This window comes from Protopterus annectens, chromosome 6.part1 (genome assembly GCF_019279795.1).
Source record: "Protopterus annectens isolate FY-2018-M chromosome 6.part1, PAN1.0, whole genome shotgun sequence".
Lineage (NCBI taxonomy): Eukaryota > Metazoa > Chordata > Ceratodontiformes > Protopteridae > Protopterus > Protopterus annectens.
The window spans coordinates 453,485,928-453,506,869 of NC_056738.1; the positions used below are offsets into that span (position 1 = coordinate 453,485,928).

At 45.0% G+C, this 20,942-nt stretch overlaps 1 protein-coding gene across 2 annotated transcripts in view; it reads right to left on the reverse strand.

Moving 5' to 3' along the window:
- BZW1 (basic leucine zipper and W2 domains 1) overlaps positions 1 to 20,942 on the reverse strand; it is a 948,791-nt gene that overhangs the window by 524,697 nt on the left and 403,152 nt on the right. For both annotated transcript variants that reach the window (XM_044075876.1, XM_044075877.1), the window contains one exon: positions 15,210 to 15,380. In XM_044075876.1, the coding sequence (XP_043931811.1) occupies positions 15,210 to 15,380 (171 nt within the window). The remainder of the gene's footprint in view (positions 1 to 15,209; positions 15,381 to 20,942) is intronic.

Sequence of the window (20,942 nt, forward strand, 5' to 3'; positions counted from 1 at the left end):
CTGGGTGTAGCATCCATTCGTTAGCATCCGAGGTGGTTCTGCTTAAAATGTCTGCTAGGGTGTTCTCTTTTCCCGGTACAAATATTGCCTGTAACTGGATGTTGTAGCTGAGAGCCAGATTCCAAAGGTCCAAAGTCATTCTGCATAGGGGGTAAGAATGAGTGCCTCCCTGTTTGTTGATGTACCACATGACTGTGGTGTTGTCTGTCCTTATCAAATGGCCTTCTTTGAGGAATGGTCTGAATTTTTGGATTGCCAGTTTTACTGCCAGTATTTCTTTTTGGTTTATGTGCAGGTGCAGCTGGTCCTGAGTCCACAGTCCTTGTACGCATTTGTCCAGCATGTGTGCCCCCATCCTAGGTCTGAGGTCCGTTGTGATGGTTTGGCTTGCTCGAAAGTTGTGGAAGGGTAAGCCTGGGTTTGACTGGCATGCTTGAGCCCACCATAGGAACTCCTGTTTTAGGCATGGGATTAGTGGTATTTCTGTTTCTAAGCTGTGCCTGTGTTGAGACCATAAATTCTTTAGGTACCACTAACTTTCTCATATGCAGTCTGGCATGTGGGACCAAGATTATGCATGATGCCATGAAGCCCAAGGCCTGCAGAACTTTTCTTGCTGTTAATTTGTTCTGCTTTGTTAATGCCGAGAAGTAAAGAGGGAGCTCTTTTTGTTTTTCTGCAGTTAGGAATGCCATTTGTTTTACTGTGTCCAATTCCGCGCCCAAGAAAGTTCTTGTTTGGGATGGTATCAGCCTTGACTTTTGTAAATTGACTGTGTATCCCAGGGCTTGTAGCAAGTAAATGACCCTTTGTAAATCTGTTGTCCGCTTGTAACAGGCAGTCGTCCAGGTATGGATAAATTTGGATTCCCTGTACTCTGCAGTGAGCGATTACTGATGCCAGGCATTTTGTGAATACTCTGGGCGCAGTAGATAAGCCAAAGGGCAATGCTGAGAATTGATAATGCTCTGATCCTGCAAGAAATCTGAGGTCTTCTGCAATTTGGTCGAATGGGGACGTGCAGGTATGCCTCCTTGAGATCTAGCGTTACCAGCCAACAGTCCTTGCCCAGCATGGGAAGAAGTTGCTGTAGGGTCAGCATTTTGAATTTTGGGACAATGATGTATGTGTTTAAGATGGACAGGTCGAGAATAGGTCTCCAGTTTTTCTCTTTTCTTGGCACTAGGAAGAGTCTGGAGGAGAATCCTTTGCCCTGTTCTGTTATTGGTACTCTTTCCACAGCTCTCATCTTTGTTAATTCCGCTATCTGCTGCAGAGCTTCTATTTTTTGATTTGGAGGCAGGTTTGGCATTCCTCTTTTTACTGGTAAGGTGTGGAAGTGGAACCGGTAGCCTTGGTCTATGGTTTGCAAAATCCACTTGTCTTTTGTGATAGTGCCAATTTTTTGAGAATAAGGCTAACTTTCCGCCTAATGGTGCTGCTATTTGCTCCCTGGTAGGAGGAGTCAGAGCCAAGTCACTGTGATTGTCCTGTGGCAGTGGTTGTGTCTGTGCCTCGGTTATTGCCTTGCCACTGTCGTCCTCTGTAGGCACCTCCTCTGGATTGATTTCTGCCCCTAGAGCGTCTATTCCTGCCCCTTTGGGATCTTGTGGAGTCAGGAAAGGACCAATTTTTGGCAGGCCAGTTCCTGCTAAACCTTGGGGGCTGAACCTGTAAGAAATCTTTAACTGTTTGTACAGATTTTGCCTTTTCTTCCATTTTCTTCATTACCTGCTGGGTAGGTTCCCCAAATAGACTGGCCTTATCCATAAGAGCATCTAATAGCTTTGCTTTAACATGATCCGGTAAGACCTGTTCTTTCAACCATGCATGCCTTCTTATCACTGTGCCAGTCATGGCTGATCTAAATGAAGCCTCCAGTGCATCATAGCCACATTTTAAGGAATGGTTACTAACCTGTTGGATGTTATTCACCATTTCTAATACATATTTCTTATCTAAAGATTCATCAGAGGACAGCTTTTTAATTAACTGATCAAGCATAAACTCTTGGTATTGGATCATGTGAAACTGACAGTTTAAAGCTCTAGCTGAGAGAGTAGCAGAGGTGTAGACTTTTTTCCCCCATCTCTCCAAGGACCTGGATTCCCTTTCAGAGGGAATAGGGTTTTTTGCTGTGGTCGAGGCTACTGCCTTAGGCCCCTGGGATATAGTTTCGGGGTCTGCAAGTGGGGCCTTGTATAGGTGGTGAGTGTCTGGCACCCTGTAAAATCTATCTGGTTTGGCAGGGGCTGGAGGTAAAGAATCAGGTGCAGTGCAGACATCATTAAATGCATCGTCCACAACAGGCAGAACAGGAGGTATAGCTAAGGGCCTATGTTGTGGAAAGTGCAGAAAGGTCCTAAGCCTTTTTCTTGAATCTGAGAAATCTTGTCCCTGCCATTGGAATTGTTCTCTCATGGCATGTAAGGTTTCCCCAAAGGAGAATTCCTCTGGTGGAGAGGCAGCTGGAATGGATTCTTCAGCATCGGAATCTTCATAATTGGAAAAAGGAGCCTCTGGCTGGTCTGTAATGTCTGAGTCATCCGCAGAATCAGAGGACACAGGCTCGGGGGGCTCTGCTCTAGGTCTCTTTTCTGGGGGCTGAGAGGCCCTGTCTGGGAGAGATTGGGATCCCCTAATTAAGGATATTAAATCTTCTGCCAGAGTAAGCATTTGTGAACTAGAAGTGGGCCTGTGTGAGGGGGGTTTAACAGGCACTGATTTAGCAGATTTGGCTGCTTTAGCCCTGGCAAAGGCCTTAATAGACATGGCTGCAGGAGGCCTAGCAGCACCACGTGCTGGGGTTGAGACATCCAAAGGGATGGTGTCTGATAAATCACTAGGAACCACAGTTGTAGGCAAAATTTGAGGCTGATTCAGGTAAGGTAGCAGGAGCCTCAGTAGTAGTCATGGATTCGGCTGAAGATTGACCAGTTTTCTCGGTTTCGGCCGAAACAGAGACACTCGCGGCTTGCTTAACCGTGGTTTCGGCCGAAACCGCGGACCGCGAGTGTCGGTCTTTTTCTTTGCGTTTAACAATTTGGGTAGTCGGAGGATCCGACGGCATAATGTACGCAAAACCTGAGCCGAAAAACTGTTCAGCAAACTCCGACAGACGCCTAAGCGTTCGTCGGTTGAAGGAAGTACAGGCCGAACAGGCTGCTACGTCGTGGTCTGGGCCTAAGCAAGGCAAACAGTAAGAGTGGAAATCTTTATGAGGTATTTGTTTCCCACAAGTTAAACAGTTGACTTTTTCTGACATCGGCTGAGGCAAGAAAGAGTCCCCAACGGGGTACTTAGCTTTTTAGACGTCTTCGAAGTAGTATTCGGTAGTAGTAATCTCTGGATCTGACCGACCGGCACTTGCGAACAGCTTCTGCTTCGGGCGCCACGCGGCAAGAAAGACTGAGGAAAATGGCGTCGACTGATGCCTTTATACCCCAAGACCAGCAGAGATGACGTCGGGTGAAGTGCGACAGTGGCAAAGCCTGCTCTGGTTCTGGAATATAAAGGCAGGTGATAGTGTTTTGTGAAGGTATGTACAGAACTCCAAGTGGCTGCCTCCAGAATATCTTTGATAGGAACTCCTCTGAGGAAGGCTGTAGAGGTAGCTGTGGCCCTGGTGGAGTGTGATCCGATACCTGTAGGAACAGATTTCCCATGATAGGAATAACAAAACCGTATGCAGTGGCCTATCCACTTCGAAATAGTCTGCTTGGAAACTGGCTTCCCTTGAGCCCCTACAGCATAGGACACAAAGTTGTTCTGATTTCCTGAAGGGCTTTGTTCTATCAAGTAGTAACGTAGCTGCCTATGGATGTCTAAAGAATGTAGCAGCCTTTCCCCTTTGTTTTGAGGATTGGGGTAAAAGGTAGGAAGGTGTATGGCTTGATTTAAAGCTACCCTGGATACCACTTTAGGCATAAATGATGGGTTGGTACGAAGGGAAACCCTGTCCTGATGGAAAATGAGAAAGGGCTGCACTGCCATGAGGGCCTGTAGTTCCGAAACTCTACGAGCTGAAGTGATAGACAGAAGGAAGGCAGTTTTCCAGGACAAATATTGCAAATCTGTTGAGGCAGCTGGTTCAAAAGGAGGCAATGTTAATTTTTCTAGTATGTAATTAAGATCCCAGGCTGGTATTGGTCGTTTCCTTGGTGGTTAATATTAGCCCTTCTGAGGAACTGTCGTAAGAGTGGGTGAGAAAATAAAGGAGGATCCGTGTTGTATTCTGCAGAAATGGCTGAGGCATGGATTTTTATGGAAGAAAATGCAAGTCCACTGTTCAGCAGCTCAGCTAGATACTGTAATACCTGAGGCAAGTTCAGTTTTCTAGGGTCCTGGCCTTTTTTCTCATTCCAAGAACAAAACCGCCTCCATTTTGCGGAGTAAGCTTTTCTAGTAGATGGCCTTCTGGCCTCCAAAATGACATCCTGCACCTCCTTGGAGAGGAGGGTCTGTTATGGTGTTAAGGAATTTTCCATGCAGCGAGATTGAGTGTTTTCAGCTGACTGTGGAGTTTTGTAGCTGTGCTGAGTCAGCAGAAGAGGCATTAGAGGCAGGGACCAGGGAGAAGTATGTGTTAGGCTCCTCAGCACTGGATACCAGTGTTGCCGTGGCCAATCTGGAGCAATCAGTATCATCTTCGGTCTGTCTGCTCTTGCTTTCAAAAGTACCTTGGGCAGAAGAGGCAGAGGTGGGAATGCGTAAACTGTCCATGCTGTCCAACTGAATGAAAGTGCGTCCACTCTCCAGGCCTTTGGATGAAAGGTCCTTGAACAAAACGTTTCCAATTGAGGATTCCTGTGCGAGGCAAAAAGATCTATGTCTGGTCTCCCCCACACTTGGGTTATTTCTGTAAACACCTGAGGATGTAACTTCCATTCGTGTGGATCTGTCATATTTCTGCTTAAATTGTCTGCCAGCATGTTTTCCAATCCTGGCAGGTACTGGGCTTGAAGTTCGATTTGCCATTCCAGAGCCAAGTTCCAAAGAGTCATGGCTAGTCTGCACAAGGGGTATGAATGTGTTCCTCCTTGTTTGTTTATGTACCACATTACTGTGGTGTTGTCTGTTCTTATCAGTAATTGCCCTGGATGCAGGAAGTCCTTGAAAGCTGTAATTGCATTTATTACTGCTAGCATTTCTTTTTGATTGATGTGAAGGTGCTTTTCTTTTTGGGACCATGTGCCCTGGATGCACCTGTCAGTCATGTGCGCCCCTCCAGGCGTAATCTGAGGCGTCTGTTGTGATAACTTGCTTTGCTTGAGGCTTGCAGAATGGGAGGCTTGTGTTTGCTTGACATGCTTGGGCCCACCATAGAAATTCCTTTTGCAAACATGGGATTATTGGTATTATTGTTTCCAAACTGTGACTGTTGAGACCATAGGTTTTTTAGGTACCATTGAAGTTTCCTCATATGCAGCTTTGCACATGGGATTAAAAGAATGCAAGATGCCATGAATCCCAGAGCCTGCAGGATTTTCCTTGCAGTAAGCCTGGTACTTTTTGCTAGTTTTTTGAAGTAATGAGATAGTTGCCCCTGTTTTTCTGGCGTAAGATAGGCCATCTGGGTGTTTGTGTCCAAATTGGCACCCAGGAAATTTATTTTCTGAGATGGTGTTAGCCTTGATTTCTCTGTTGATTGTGTATCCCAGAGAATGCAGTAACCGTGTCACATATGCCAGATGTTCCAGAAGTATGTGTTTGCTGTCCGCTTGGATCAGGCCGTCATCCAAATACGGGTAAATTTGTATCCCTTGAAGTAGGCAGTAGGCAATCACTGATGCCAGGCACTTTGGCTTATCTACTGCGCCCAGAGTATTCACAAAGGGCAATGCAGAGAATTGATAGTGGATGGAACCTGCAAGAAATCTGAGGTATCTTCTGCAGCTTTGTCTGATTGGGACATGCAGGTATGCCTCCTTGAGGTCCAATGTTACCAGCCAAAACTCCTTGCCCAGCATGGGAAGAAGTTGCTGTAATGTGAGCATCTTGAATTTTGGTACGAGTAAAAATGTGTTTAGGATGGATAAGTCCAAAATGGGTCTCCAGTCGGTTCCTTTCCTTGGTACCAGAAAAAGCCTTGAATAAAAACCTTGACCTTGTTCGTGAGTAGGTACCTCTTGAATAGCTCTCATGCTTATGAGCTTTGAAATTTGTAGTTGTGCCTCTGCCCTTTGATTCTGTGGCAGGTTTGGCATGCCTCTCATTTTTGGAAGAGTGTGAAAATGAAATTTGTAGCCTCTGTTTATAATGTCCAGGATCCATTTGCCTGTTGTGGCAATATGCCAATTGGCTGCAAATAATGCTAGCTTTTCTCCCAAAGGTGCTGCCAGCTGAGACGTGCTTGGCATGAAAATGAGGGAGTCATTAGGTTTGCTTCCTGTATTGTTGTGCACTGTCCTCACCACCTCTTGGTGCTGGAGTTTGCCATTGTCGTCCTCTATATGATCCTTGTGATTGCCCTCTGCCCCTTGTGCGTCTGTATCTACCTCTTTGGGGCTTCAGTGGCTGGAAAGGACCAGTTTTTTGAAGGCCAATTTCTGCTAAAACGTGGTGGTTGGACCTGTAAAAAGGCTTTGACAGTTTGCATAGATTTGTCTTTTTCTTCCATTTTCCGTAGTATCTCCTCAGCATTAGTACCAAACAGTCCTCAGCATTAGTACCAAACAGCACATCCCTTTGTAAAGGAGCATCTAGAAGTTTAGCTTTGACATGATCAGGCAAGTTTTGTTCTTTAAGCCAGGCATGTCTGCGAATGACTGATCCTGTAGCAGCCGCTCTACTTGAAGCCTCTAGTGCATCATAACCACATTGTAAAGTGTGTTTACCCACTTGTTCTGCACTATGCATCATATCCTGTAAATCTGGTTGTTCAGGTTGAGACATTTTATTCCTTAATTATGATAACAGGAACTGTTGATATTTAAGCATATGAAACTGACAATTTAAGGCCCTCATTGCTAGGGTGGCAGAGGTATATACCTTTTTTCCCCACCTTTCTAAAGACCTTGACTCCCTTTCTGCTGGAAGTGGATTCTTGGCAGTGGAGGCCTTCAATCCCTTGGGGCCTTGTGAAATGGTTTCAGGGTCAGCATTATGACTTTTGAAGAGAAACTGGTGAGAGATGGGTACTCTAATACCTATCAGGTTTGACTGGTGCAGGAGGCAGAGAATCCAGGTTAAGGCAAGCCTCCGAATAAACATCATCAAGTATGTCCAAAACAGGGGGTATCGCCAGAGGTCTGTGTTGAGGTAACAAAAGAAATTCCCTAAGCCTTTTCTTAGAATCTGAAAAGTCTTGGCCTTCCCAATGGAAGTGTTCCCTCAAGGTGTGCAAGGTTTCCCCAAAGGAAAAATCCTCAGGAGGAGATACAGAAGGGATGGACTGTTCTGCATCCGAATCCTCAAAAGGGGAGTAAGTGTTCCTCTGCATCAGAATGTTCTGATAAAATGGATCCCTGATCAGAGGTGGGAGAATCTTCCTCCACTCTGGGATTCTTGTCTGGAGGGGGTTGAGAACCTCTGATAAGAGTAATTAAATCCTCAGCCATTTTAAGCATCTGTTTTTTAGGCATGGGACCTGGAGATGGGCCCTGTGCAACAGGCCTTTTGGGGTGCCTGGCTGTTTTGGATTTAGTAAAGGCCTTAATGGAAAAAGATGAGGGTCTGAAGACACCATGGGTGGAAGTGGACCTGTCCACATTAGTAGGCTCAACATTAGCAAAGGCTTTGGTGGTTGTGGTCTGGGAAAGGGCAGAGGTCCCAGCAGTCACGGGTACAGAGGACACCGCCAAAGGAGTGTCGTCGGTAGTCAGGGACTGCAAAGGTGTCTCGCTGAGAACCGGACCACGTGTAGCCTGTGTCGGCGGGGCCTCGCGTGTCAGTCCTTTTCCTTGCGTTTTTTTGGACAAAACGGTAGTCGATGTCAGACGACATTTTATAATCAAAAGCTTTACCGAAATAGTGTTGGGCGAACTCCGCCCGACGCTTAATAGTGCGTTTATTGAAGGTAGCGCAAAAGCGACAGCCCGAGACGTCGTGGTCTGGGCCTAAACAAGGTATGCAGAGGGAATGGAAATCCTTATGCGGTATTTGCTTCCCACAAGAAATACAATTAACTTTTTCTGACATCGGTCTGAGGCAAGAAAAGTTTCCCCAACGGGGTACTTAGCTTTAATGAAGACTTCGGTTTCCAAAATTTTCGTAATTCAGGAGCTGACCGACCGGCACTTGCGAACTGCTTCTGCTTCGAGCACCGTGCGGCAAAAAAGACTGAAGAACATGGCGTCGGCTGTGTCTTATATACTCTGGCCTCAATGACGTCAGAAGAGGCGACGACAACTGACGCCGGACCAGGACTTTGGAATTCGGCCGACCGAGGGACCGCCTGACGGCAGAAAACCCATCTGTGATTACTGCAGCTGTATGCACGATGAACATCTTGTGCATCCGAAGGCCTAGCCGTCCAAGTTGGAGTCAGAGGCGGCTTGTGGTTCTACAGAAGTGGTAGTCAGGGGCTGCGAAGGCGCCTCGCTAAAAAACGGAGAACCGCGACTGGCCTAGAAGAGGCTTAGTCAGTTTTGGGCCTCGGATGCCTATCCTCGTCTTTGCGCTTTTTGTGTATTCCGGTAGTCGGAAATTCTGATGGCATGGTATAATTGAATTTTCTACCAAAATAATGTCGGGCAAAATCAGACGTTTAATAGTGCGCTTGTTAAACGTAGCACAAAACCAACAACCAGTGACGTTGTGGTCAGGGCCTAGGCATGGGATACAATAGGAATGGAAATCCTTATGAGGTATTTGCTTCCCACAAGAAATACAGTTATTAACTTTTACTGATATCGGTCTGAGGCAAGAAAAAGTTTCCCCAACGGGGTACTTAGCTTTGTAGAAGACTTTGGTTCTGGATTCGGAACGAAAATCTCAGTAGATGGCCGACCGGCACTTGAACTGCTTTTGCTTCGGGCACCGCACGGCAAGAAAGACTGAAGAAAATGGCGTTGGCTGCATCTTATATACCCTTGTCACACTGACGTCGGGGAGGAGGCGACAGCAACCAATGCCAAACCAAGACTTTGGAACTCAGTCGACTGGGGAACCGCCTGATGGCAGGATAACCCAAGTGTAATGACTGCAGCAGTGTAACACGATGAACATCCCCTGATCAAAGTAATTAGGTCTTCGGCCATTTTAAGCACTTTTTTATTTATTTTATTTATTTCAGTTTGATTACCGGGGAAGTCCACTGGGCCAAGAAGTGCCCATTTTCAGTGGAGGCCCGGGGAGAAAAGCTCCAAGAACAGTATAATACAATATACGTTACAGAATAAAAGCTCCAAGAACAGTATAATACAATATAGATTACAGAATGCAAATAAAGATTACAGAGTAAAAATACATACAATATAGTTTGTAAAAACAAGTAGGGTTAATACATTTGAGAGTTGCAGAGAACTTGATGGCAGATTTTTTGTTTTTTTTTAATCAATATTTATATGCTTACAGTCACTTAAAGTCTGTTAATAGTTATTTTGAGAAATTAGAATAAGTATGAGTATAGTGGAGTAGAAGTGGGAGTGCTTAGTTAGGAGTCCCTATGGAATTTTAGTGGGGTGAAAGCAGGAGCATTTCCATTTGGAGGATAGGTGAAGAAAAAGTTGAGTTTTGAAGGATTCAGTGTTGGGTATAAGTCCTAAGTGAAGTAGGTAGAGAGTTCCATTTTTTACCTAGTGAGAAGGAGAGTAAAAACTGGCCAGCTGGTCGTTTCTGTTTACTAATGGAGATTAGGTTTTGGATTTCGGATCTCTGTGATCTGTTAGGGATGTATGGAGGAAGGATGTCCTTTAAGGCTGGGCATTTATTAGGGGAGAATATTAGTTTGAGCGGTGGTTAGTTGTAGATAGTCTAGGTGATCTACTAGGGAGTTCTAGCCAGTTGAGAGAACGAAGGCTGTGGCAGTGGTGACTTGATGTTTTGGATTTGGTGGCAAATTTAGCGATCTTATTATAGCAAGCTTTGAGCTTAGAGGTGTTGGTAGCAGACAAGTTGGTTAGGAGAGGGGCTCCGTATAGAAGGGAAGGTAGGAGGAAGGATGTTGCCAGGGTATGCCTAGTGGAGTTTGAAAGGAAGTGATTGTTCCTATATAGCATACCTAGCTTTTGGTGGATTTTCTTAATGTTATGTTGTATGTGAAGATCAAATTTGAGGTGTTCGTCTATGGTGATGCCAAGGAGTTTTGCAGAGGGGACCACTTCAATGGCAGTGTTAGTTTGGCTGAGAACTTTGAAAGTGTTTTTGTCCACAGAGGAAACTTTGGAGGGGAGAAAACTTAGTATTTTGGATTTATTGGTGTTGAGAGAAAGGTGGTTTTGGTGCATCCAGTTCTCTGTGGTGGTAAAGGCTAATTGGGTTTTGGTCTGGAGTTCAGGAAGGTTTGGGGCAGAGCAGACCAAGGTAGAGTGATCTGCGTATTGGATTACTGTGGTGTCAGGGATGAAGGTGTGAAGGTTGTCTATGAAGATGTTGAAAAGCATGAGTCCAAGGATGGATCCCTGTGGAACGCCAGTAGATGTAGGCAAAAAGGAAGAGAATGAGTTCTTCCATTTGACTGCTTAAGATCTGTCAGATAGGTAACTGGAGAACCAGGAAACTGGGAGAACCAGGAAAGAGTGTTTGAGGAGAGATTGAGATTAGCCAGATGATGGTGTGTGTGGGAGATGGTGTCAAAAGCTTTTGAAAGGTCTAGCAGTACTATGGATACAATGAGTCCAGAGTCTCTAGCTTGATTGATAGTTTCCAAGAAGGATAGTAGTGCAGTTATGGTACTGTGGCTGGGACGGAAGCCATGATGTGTGGGTGTAAGGAGGTGATTTTGAATGAGAGGGTAAGAATTGGTGGTGGACGCATTTTTCTAGAATTTTAGATATTGGAGAGAGTAGGGCGAAAGTTAGAAATAGGGGTGTTTTTTGCCTCCTTTGTGAAGATGTAGGATGTAGGCTGAACGCCAAAGTTTGGGTACGTATGACTCAGTTAAGGATCTATTAAGAATACTAATTGGAAGGGCGATACCTTCAGCTGCATGTTTGAGGAAGGGGGAATGTTGTCAGGGGCGCTAGAACCTGGCTTTAGCTTGGAGAGTAGCTTTTTTTTATAAAAAATGTGGATACAGGTTTGAGTTGGAAATTGAGGGGATTGTTTGGGTTGTTGGGTGGAGAGGAAAGGGAGTTAGGTGGGTTATTAGGAAATGTTATGGTTAGTTTAGCTATGGATTCAATAAAGAAGGTATTGAAGCGGGAGCCAAGTTCATTGTCGGATAGATTAGGGTTGGGGCAGGGGTTGCACTGAGATCCGGGATGAAGGGAATTGACGGATTTCCAAAATTGTTTAGGTTTTTATTGTTATTGGACTGAAGTTTAATAGTATTTTTTGTCTTTGGTAATGAGTTTCTTTACTTGGTTGCGGAGTTGGGTGTATAGAAGTAATGTAGAGGATAGTTTATTTTTCTGGTAGAGCTTCCAGGACTTCTCTTGTGACGCATGATTTGTTTAGTTTCTTTGGTCAACCATGGTGCAGAGTTAGTTTTGATTCGCTTATTTCTTAGAGGGGCTAAGGAGTTGAGAGTATCTAAGAAGATGGAATTGAAGTGTTCAACAGCATTGTCAAGTGGGAGGATATTAAGAGGTTGCCAGTTGATTTGTTTGAAGATATTAGAGAAAATTAAGGGGTTAAAGTTACTGAGGTTACGAGTTTGAATGTAGAGGTGTTTATGTTGGGTGGAGCTGTTTGATCGATGGATGAAGGCAGGGAGATGGTCACTGAAGGTGTCAGGGATAGTGCCAGAGTGATTTTGTTTGGATGGGAGACTAGAATCCAGTCTAAGATGGACCCTGGGGGTGGTTTTTGTTAGGGCGAGTAGTTGAGGAGATTACTTGGGTGAAGTTTAGAAGGTTAATGGAAAGTGAGGGTGACGGTGAGTTGATTTTATTCCAGTCGATATTGACATCGCCTAGAATATATGTTTCATATTTTATTTGTGTTGAGGACCAGTATAGAATATCTTCAAGGGTAGAGATATTGTTGCCAGGGGAGATATGAAGCAGATGTTCTTGCGTTTGTTTAATAGGAGAAGGCTAGCTGTGATTTCGGAGTTTGTGAAATTAGGGGTATTAGAGAGATGATTAGAGTAAATTATGGCAGAGCCACCACCTCTTTTGTTTAAACTGTCACTTCTGAGGCTGTGGTAACCAGGAGGTAATATTTCAGAGTCAGTGGTATGGGGTTTTAACAAGGTTTCAGAGATGGCTAGGATGTCGGGTTTATTGTGATAAATCCAGGCTTGTAGATGGTGACATTTGTTGTTAAGGCTCTGGGCACTGATGGTGAAGATTTTCAGAGCGTTAAGGGGGGAAGTGGGAGGGGGACAGGAAGGGTGGGGAGTGTTATTTGTTGTAGGTGAGGAGGATGGAGGGATGGAGTAGTTTGTACTGGGACAAGGGCCAAGGTTAGGATGAATGTCTCCAGATAAGGCTAGGACATTGCAGGTGATCAGTTTTGGACTGTAAAGTTTGTATAGTAGGTATTTGTTAGGGTTTAGCAGAGGTTTCAGAGAGTTTTAGTTGAGGTACAGAATAGTTTGGGATAAAAAAAGGTGTAACAGGTTGGGTGGAATAAGGGAGGAGCATATGGAGTGAGAGTTTGAGAGGTAGTAGTTGGGGGTTAGGGGTAGTTTGAGTAGGACATAGGAGAGGAGCAGCTTTATGGGAGGAGCAGCTTTGAGAGTATGAAGTAGCATGATAAAGAGTTATTAGTAAGATAAGGGAGCAGGGGAGTTGAATAGTTAAGGGGAGTTGGTAGGGCATGTTAGGATAGGGTAGGGTAATTTACAGAGAGGAGAATAGTAACGTACGTTAGTTAAGAAGGCATGGAAGTCTGTCCAGGAGAATGCTGTACTTGTTTGCCTTTAGAGCTGCTTTAGTCTTTGCCTTTGAAGCTGAGGTTGGCTTTACATATAACTGTAGGTCTGAACACACCCTCAGAAGCCGATGCCTGCTCAGCGGCTCCAGACCCATCTGAGGGAATAGTTTCCGAGTGTCCAAAACCTTGAGTTTCCAGCGGCCTAGTTGGCTCCACGTGGGAGCCAGAAGCGGCCTGTGGCTCTGAGGTAGCGGGTGTCAGGGGCTGCGAAAGCGCCTCACTGAGAACCGGCGACCAGCCTAGCAGAAGCCTCGTCGGTTTTGGACCTCGGATGCCTGTCCTTTTCCTTGCGTTTTTTTATAAACTCCGGTCGTCGGCTGTTCCGGCGGCATTTAATTGAATCTTCAGCCAAAATAATGAAAGGCAAAATCGTACAGATGCTTAATAGTGTGTTGGTTAAATCTAGCACAAAACTGACAGCTAGCAACGTCGTGGTCAGGGCATAGGTAAGGAATACAGTAAAAGTGAAAATCCTTATGAGATATTTGCACGCTTAGTGCGTTGGTTAAATCTAGCACACAGCTAGCAACGTCGTGGTCAGGGCATAGGTAAAGAATACAGTAAAAGTGAAAATCCTTGAGGTATTTGCTTCGCACAAGAAATACAATTAACTTTTTCTGACATCGGTCTGGAGCAAGAAAGACTTCCGCAACTGGGTACTTCGCTTTAATGAAGACTTCAGATCTGAAACAGATTTTGAAAGTCTCAGAAGTCGGCCGACCGGCACTTGAACTGCTTTTGTTTCGGGCACCGCGCGGCAAGAAAGACTGAAGAAAATGGCGTCGGCTGCATCTATTATACCCCTGGCGCACTGACGTCAGGGAAGAGGCGACAGCAACAGACACCAGACCTAGACTTAGGAATTCGGGCCGACTGAGGGTAGCCTGCCAGCAGGATAACCCTATTGTAATGATTGCAACAGTGAAACATGATGAACATCCTTAAGATCCACTTATCAGAACCACAACCACATAAATGTCATTAAACACAGAAATGAGGCAGGCAAATCCCTTTTTGCCTGCTCTACTGCCAGAATCTGGAATACACTCCCAACCCACAACCTCCAAAACCTCTACCTACCAATTTAAAAGACTTCTCAAAACCCATTACACAACAAACTGGCTCTGCCCATGTCACCCCCCCCCCCCCCAGGTTAAGCCATAACTGTTGTCTGTTGCTGGGATCCCCAACAAATAAAAGTTAAACCACCATCCTATCTACAGTATACCCAAGATCTAGGCCCCTGCCCAGAATGCTGCTAATCTTGTTCTACTAAACTCTTCCTGTATGTACTGCTGAATATCTTGCTTCTTCCTGTATGTTATATATATATTATATGGAGCTTTTCTCCCTGGGCCTCCGCTGAAAACGGACCAGTGTCCAGCCGGACTTTCCCGGTAAACAAATGCAAAATAAAAATAAATAAAAAACGTTATTGGTGTTTCGTGGAAGGAGAGGGTTGTCTGTACATGAGGCAATTGGAACATTGCCTCAAAAAGCCCAGATTCACCAGTTGGACCAGAGAGCACACCTGAAACTGCCCTTTGGACATGCCTGGATAGGTACAGTGAACTGTTTTACTTGATTGGCCGGTAAGTAAAAATAGAAACCCTTGTCCTTCTCTACAGTATGGGGGGGGGGGGGGTCTAGTGCTAAGGTTTATTAGGTGCTTGCTATGAGTTTTGAGCAAGTGCCGGTATGAGAAGTGAATGGTTTGAGTGCTTAAGTTGAAAGCTTGTCTAGTTCCAAGGGAAAAATTGAAGGGTAGACTTTGTGGAGCCAGGAATGGTTATACCCTAGCAAACCTGCGCTGTCCGGCACGCAAAATAGTGCAAATGTGGGTTTTATAGCAGGGAAATGAAAGATAGAAATTAGCCCAAAATGGCCAATAAACTACTAATTTTCTGGGCTGAAACCACTCCTCCAGGGACAGAGGCTGCTCAAAGCTCCCCCTCTCTCAGTGAGCAGAGAAATTTCTTTCTATCCAAGTAAGGTATGGGCAAACAAACTTGTAACAGCCCTGAATTCAGCACTAACCTGAAAACTGGACTATATTAGCTCAGAAAGGCAAGTGTGTTTTTATTTTCTGTAAAAAAAATTAAAAAAAAGGCAGACAAAAAAAAACACTTTAAATGCACAGAAATAGCTATCACACAAGTGTGTAGCCTACAACAGTTAATATATAAAACATTTTGTCTAACATTTTACTGTCAATGCATACTTACATCTTTGAACGGCTCCCCACGCAACACCTGTTCCTGAATCTCTTTCTGCAACTCTTTCCGAGCACCGATGCACACCTGGTTGCGAACATACTCGGACAGCTCCTTCAAGCCTGCATCAGTGAAGTACTTCTCAAAGTGTTCAACACTTTGTTTGTTGGCAGGAAACAACTCCTGTGAGGGGAAAACTGCAATTACCATCACCTTCCACAAGGTCACAGTAGAAACTTCATTAACTGCAGCAGCTTTGAATCTGGCTCAGTCTATCAGCAGATAAGACTTGCCATAACCCATTAACTAGACAGACACATATCCAACAGCTTTGGCAATTCAGAAGCAACAAGTTTTTCATAATTACACCTGCCATCAGATCAAGAACTTACCATAATGGTAGATGTCCTACTGAACACACTGTTGTATTCTTAACTCATGGGTTACCACCATCTCCTAGCTGTGGTGAGGGCCAAAAGTGGCACAGTTTTTCAGGTGCAGAATTTGAGAATTTCTAATGTTACTCTTAAAACAAGGGAAGGTAAGCTTTTCCAGCACAAAGTTAAGGTTCCCAGTAGAGGTAATGGGCTTTAAAGGGGTCCAGCATCTTAGACCTCCTAGAAAGACTACCCACCTCAGATTTGGAGATAAGCAAGGAAGAGAGAGGTAAACAAGCAGAGATAGCTAACAAGTGAGCACCAATGGAAGAACAGGCCAGGCCTGTATGCAAAGTACAGTTGTGTACACTTACCATAAATGTAGATGTTAAGTGTGTATTCACTAATGCAGTCATCACACTTGGGTTATCTGCCTGCAGGTAGCCCTCAGTCGACCCGAAAACCACAGACTTAGTATTTCTGTGTTGGTTGCTGTCGCTCCAGGACGGACATCAGGTCGTCAGCGGTATAAAAACAGGCAGCTGACGCCATTACATCAGTTTTTTCTTGCCCCAAATGTCAGGAGCCCCCCAATAGGGACCTAAGCTATGGTGGGAAAACCACCAGTAAAAAGTATATACCAATACCCCTGTAAGGGGTGAGTAATAGGCAGAGAGGAGAGAAAGGGGCTGGATGGAGGGAAATCAGGACTGCAACAGTGAATACACTAATATCTACATTTATGGTAAGTGTATACAAAGTACAGTTTTGTACCTACCATAAATGTAGATGAGTGTATACCCTTGCTGCAGTCATCACACTTGGGTTATCCTGTCGTCAGGCGGTCCCGCAGTCGGCCTGAATTCCAAAGTCTTGGTCCGGCGTCGGTTGCTGTAGCTTCTTCCCTGACGTCAGTGCGCCAGGGGTATACAAGAGGCATCAGACACCGGTGTCAGGTGCCCCCCCCCCCAAAAGGTGGTCAAGTAGATAGTACCAAAAATAAAAATAGTGTAGAACAAAACATCCCTCCAGCTATAAGCAAATACACCACAAAGGTTGTATCAGATTGTAAGGTATTGAAAGGTTTTAGTTAGGTCAGAGGGGATGGAGGGAGGGTAAACCTGGACTGCAGCAGGGTATACACTCTAACATCTACATTCATAGTAGGTACAAAACTGTACTATGTTCATAGTGTTACCCTGCTGCAGTCATCACACTTGGGTAGAATCCCAAAGCTAAGGATGGGAGGTTGAGTCAAACAGGGTTAGAGGAGGCTAGATGGCCCTGCAAAACTGCAGTGGCGAAGCCAGCTCTAGTCTTAGAGTAAAGTGGTAAGTGATAGTGTTTGATGAAGGCGTGTACTGAACTTCAAGTTGAAGCTTCCAGAATATCCTTGGTAGGCACCCCCCTGAGGAAGGCTGTAGATGTAGCTGCTGCCCTGGTGGAGTGGGGCCTAATGTTAGCAGGAACTAGTTTTCCATGGTGGGTGTAGCAAAAACGTATGCAATGTCCCATCCATTTGGAAATTGTCTGTTTTGAGATAGCCTTTCCTTGTGATGCTGTAGCATAGGATACAAAAAGCTGGTCAGATTTTCTGAAAACCTTAGTTTTATCCAAGTAGTAACGTAGCTGCCTGTGAATGTCCAAGGAATGCAGGAGTCTTTCTCCTTTGTTCTGCAGATTTGGAAAGGTGGGTAAATGGATGGTTTGATTTAGAGCTACACTGGATACCACCTTAGGCATAAGAGGGGTTAGTTCGTAGAGAAACTTGATGAAAAATGAGGAAAGGCTCTACCGCCATTAGAGCCTGAAGTTCTGAGACTCTTCTGGCTGAAGTAATTGCTAGCATCAGGGCAGTCTTCCATGATACAAACTAAGTCAGCTGAGAAAGCTGGCTTAAAAGGAGGTAGCGTAAGTTTTTCCAGAACAAAATTGAGGTTCCAAGTTGGTGTTGGTGCTCTCCTGGGAGGCCTAATGTTTTTGGCCCCTCTGAGAAACTGCCTTAGAAGTGGATGTGAAAATAAGGGAGGATCTGTGTTGTAGTGAGCTGAAATAGCTGAGGCGTGGATTTTAATAGATGAAAAAGAAAGCCCTTTGTGTAACATCTCAGTTAAATATTGTAGAATCTGAGGTATGTCCAGCTGAAGGGTATTTTGGCCTTTAGCTTGGTTCCAGGCACAAAACCTTTTCCATTTGTCTGAGTAGGCTTTCCTGGTGCTGGGCCTCCTGAATAACATCCATAACAGCTTGTGAAAGAGGAGCTGGCTGGTTGTTTAAGTAATTTGCCATGCAGCCAAATTTAAGGTTTTGAGCTGGCTGTGTAGAATCTGACTGTCTTGCTGTGTGAGCAGATGAATAATTTGTGGTAAAATCCATGGTGGGCCCTGGGCCATATTCCTTAATAGTGGGTACCAGTGCTGGCGTGGCCAGTCTGGGGTAATGAGTATCATTCGGGGTCTCTCCATCCTGACTTTCAGCAGCACCTTTGTGAGAAGGGGCAATGGAGGGAAGGCATATACTGTCAGCATTTTCCAACTGAGTGCGCGTCCACTTTCCAAGCTTGATGGCGAAATGTCCTTGTGCAAAATTGTTAGCAGATAGTTTTGGGGGCTGGCAAACAGGTCTATGTCTGGGTGCCCCCATTTTTGAGTTATTTCAAATACTTGTGGATCCAGTTTCCACTTGTGGGGATCCATGATGTTTCTGCTTAGGTCATCTGCCAATGTGTTTTTTTCCTGGCAGGAATTGAGCTTGTAATTGAACTTGGTAAGCCAGTGCTGTGTTCCACAAGGTCATTGCTTGTCTGCATAGAGGGTAGGAGTGTGTACCACATTACTGTGGTGTTGTCTGTCCTTATTATAAGCTGTCCTGGATGCAAGAGGTCCTTGAAGGCAGTCAGGGCATTCTGTACAGCTAGCATTTATTTTTGATTGATGTGCAGATTCCTTTGATCTGCAGTCCATATGCCTTGAAAGCACTGTCCTGCCATGTGTGCCCCCCAGGCACAGTCCGATGCATCTGTTGTCATAGTTTGCCTGGCTGGGGGTAAGGTGAAAGGCTGACCCTCGTTGAGGTGACATGCCTGTGACCACCATAGAAACTCCTGTTGAAGGCAGGGAATGAGAGGTATCATGGTTTCCAAGCTGTGGCTGTGTTGAGTCTATACGCTTTTTAGGTACCATTGTAATTTCCTCATATGCAGTTTTGCAAATGGTATTAGTAGTATGCAAGATGCCATGAAGCCCAAGGCCTGCAGAATTTTTCTTGCAGGGAGTTGGGTCTTTGTTGCCATTGTTTTGAAGTATTGAGTTAGTTGTAGTTTGTCCGGTGTCAGGTAAGCTATCTGGGCAGTTTTATTCAAGCTGGCACCCAGGAATGTCATTTTGTGAGGGCACTAGTTTTGCTTTCTTTTAGTTTACTGTGTACCCTAGGCAACTTAACAGGTGTTTTACAAAAGCCAGATGTTGTAAGAGTGCGTCCTTGCTTTCTGCTTGGATGAGGCAGTCATCCAGGTATGGGCATATTTGAATTCCTCTGTCTGCAGTATGCAATTACTGGTGCCAGGCATTTTGTGAAGACCCTGGGCGCAGTAGATAAGCCAAAGGGCAATGCAGAGAATTGGTAATGGGTTGAACCTGCAATGAAGCGGCGGTATCTTCTGCAATTTTGTCTGATAGGGACATGCAGGTATGCCTCCTTGAGGTCCAAAGTTACTAGCCAAGCTTTCTTGCCCAACATGGGAAGAAGCTGCTGTAGTGTTAGCATCTTGAATTTGGGTACTTGCAAGAAGGTGTTTAGAATTGAAAGGTCCAGAATGGGTCTCCAAGCGTTGTCCTTTCTGGGGACTAGAAAGAGCCTAGAGTAAAATCCTTGGCCTTGCTCCTGTGTAGGTACCAGTTGAATGGCTCTAATGTCCATGAGAGCTGTAATTTGTTTTTGTGCCTCTGCCCATTCATTTCGTGGCAGGTTTGGCATTCCTTTTATCCTTGGAAAGGTGTGGAAATGGAATCTGTATCCTTGTGATATTGTCTAGGACCCATTTGTCCTTTGTGACGATACGTCAGTTGTCTGCAAAAAGTGCTAATTTTCCACCCAAGGGAGCTGCCAAGAGAGTTTTGCTTGGCAGTTTGAGGTTTAAGTCATTGCTTGCCTTCTAGTAGTTTGGGACCTGTCTTCTCCTCCCTTCTGTGTTGCAGTGCCCCATTGGCGAGGTTTGTAAGGGATTTGTGCTTGTCCTCTGCCCCTTGGGCGCCTGTATTTACCCCTCTGTGGTCTGTCAGAAGCTGGAAAGGACCAATTTTTTGTTGGCCAATTTCTGCTGAAGCGTGGGGGCTGTACCTGTAAGAAATCTTTGACCATCTACATAGATTTGGCCTTATCCTCCATTTTCTTTAAAACCTCTTCTGCTTTAACCCCAAATAAGACATCCTGCTGTAAGGGTGCATCTAGTAACTTTGCTTTAACATGATCTAACAGTTTGTTCCTTTAACCAAGCATGCCTACGTATAACAGACCCAGTAACAGCTGCTCTACAGGAAGCTTCCAAGGAATCAAATCCACATTGTAAAGTATGTTTGCCCACCTGTTCAGCTGCATGCAACAGATCCTGTATTTCCTTGAATTCAGACGGTTGAGGATGCGTGCTCATCTTTTGTTGTATTTGAGACATTAGGAATTGCTGGTATTTAAGCATGTGAAATTGATAATTTAGTGCTCTCACAGCAAGAGTAGCTGAGGTGCAAACCTTCTTCCCCCACCTATCTAGTGCTCTGGAGTCCCTTTCAGAGGGTACAGGATTTTTGGCCATAGAAGCCTTAGCCCCTTTGGGACCCTGGGAGATTGTCTCTGGATCAGCAACAGGGCTTTTGTAAAGGAATTTGAGAGTCAGGCACTCTATAGTATCTATCTGGTTTGGCTGGAGCAGGAGGCAGAGAATCTGGATTTAGACTAGATTCTAAATAAACATCATCCACAATGTCTAAAACTGGGGGGATAGCAAGTGGTCTGTGCTGGGGGAGTAAAAATCTCTCGGAGCCTTTTCTTTGAGTCAGGGTAGTCCTGAACTTCCCAGTGGAAATGTTCCCTCATGGTATGTAAGGTTTCCCCAAAGGGATAGTCTTCAGGGGGAGAAGCTGAGGGAAAGGAATCTTCAGCATCAGAATCTTCACAAGGGGGAAAAGAGTAATCCTGTTCCTCAGAGGAGCCTAAGGAAATAGACACTTTATCAGAGGAGACATAATCCTCCTCTTGTCTAGGCCTTTTGTCAGGAGGAGGTTGGGAACCCCTGATTAAAGAAAACAAATCTTCAATCATTTTAAGCATCTGTTTCTTAGGCATGGGGTCTTGAACTGGAGACTGAAGTGTAGTA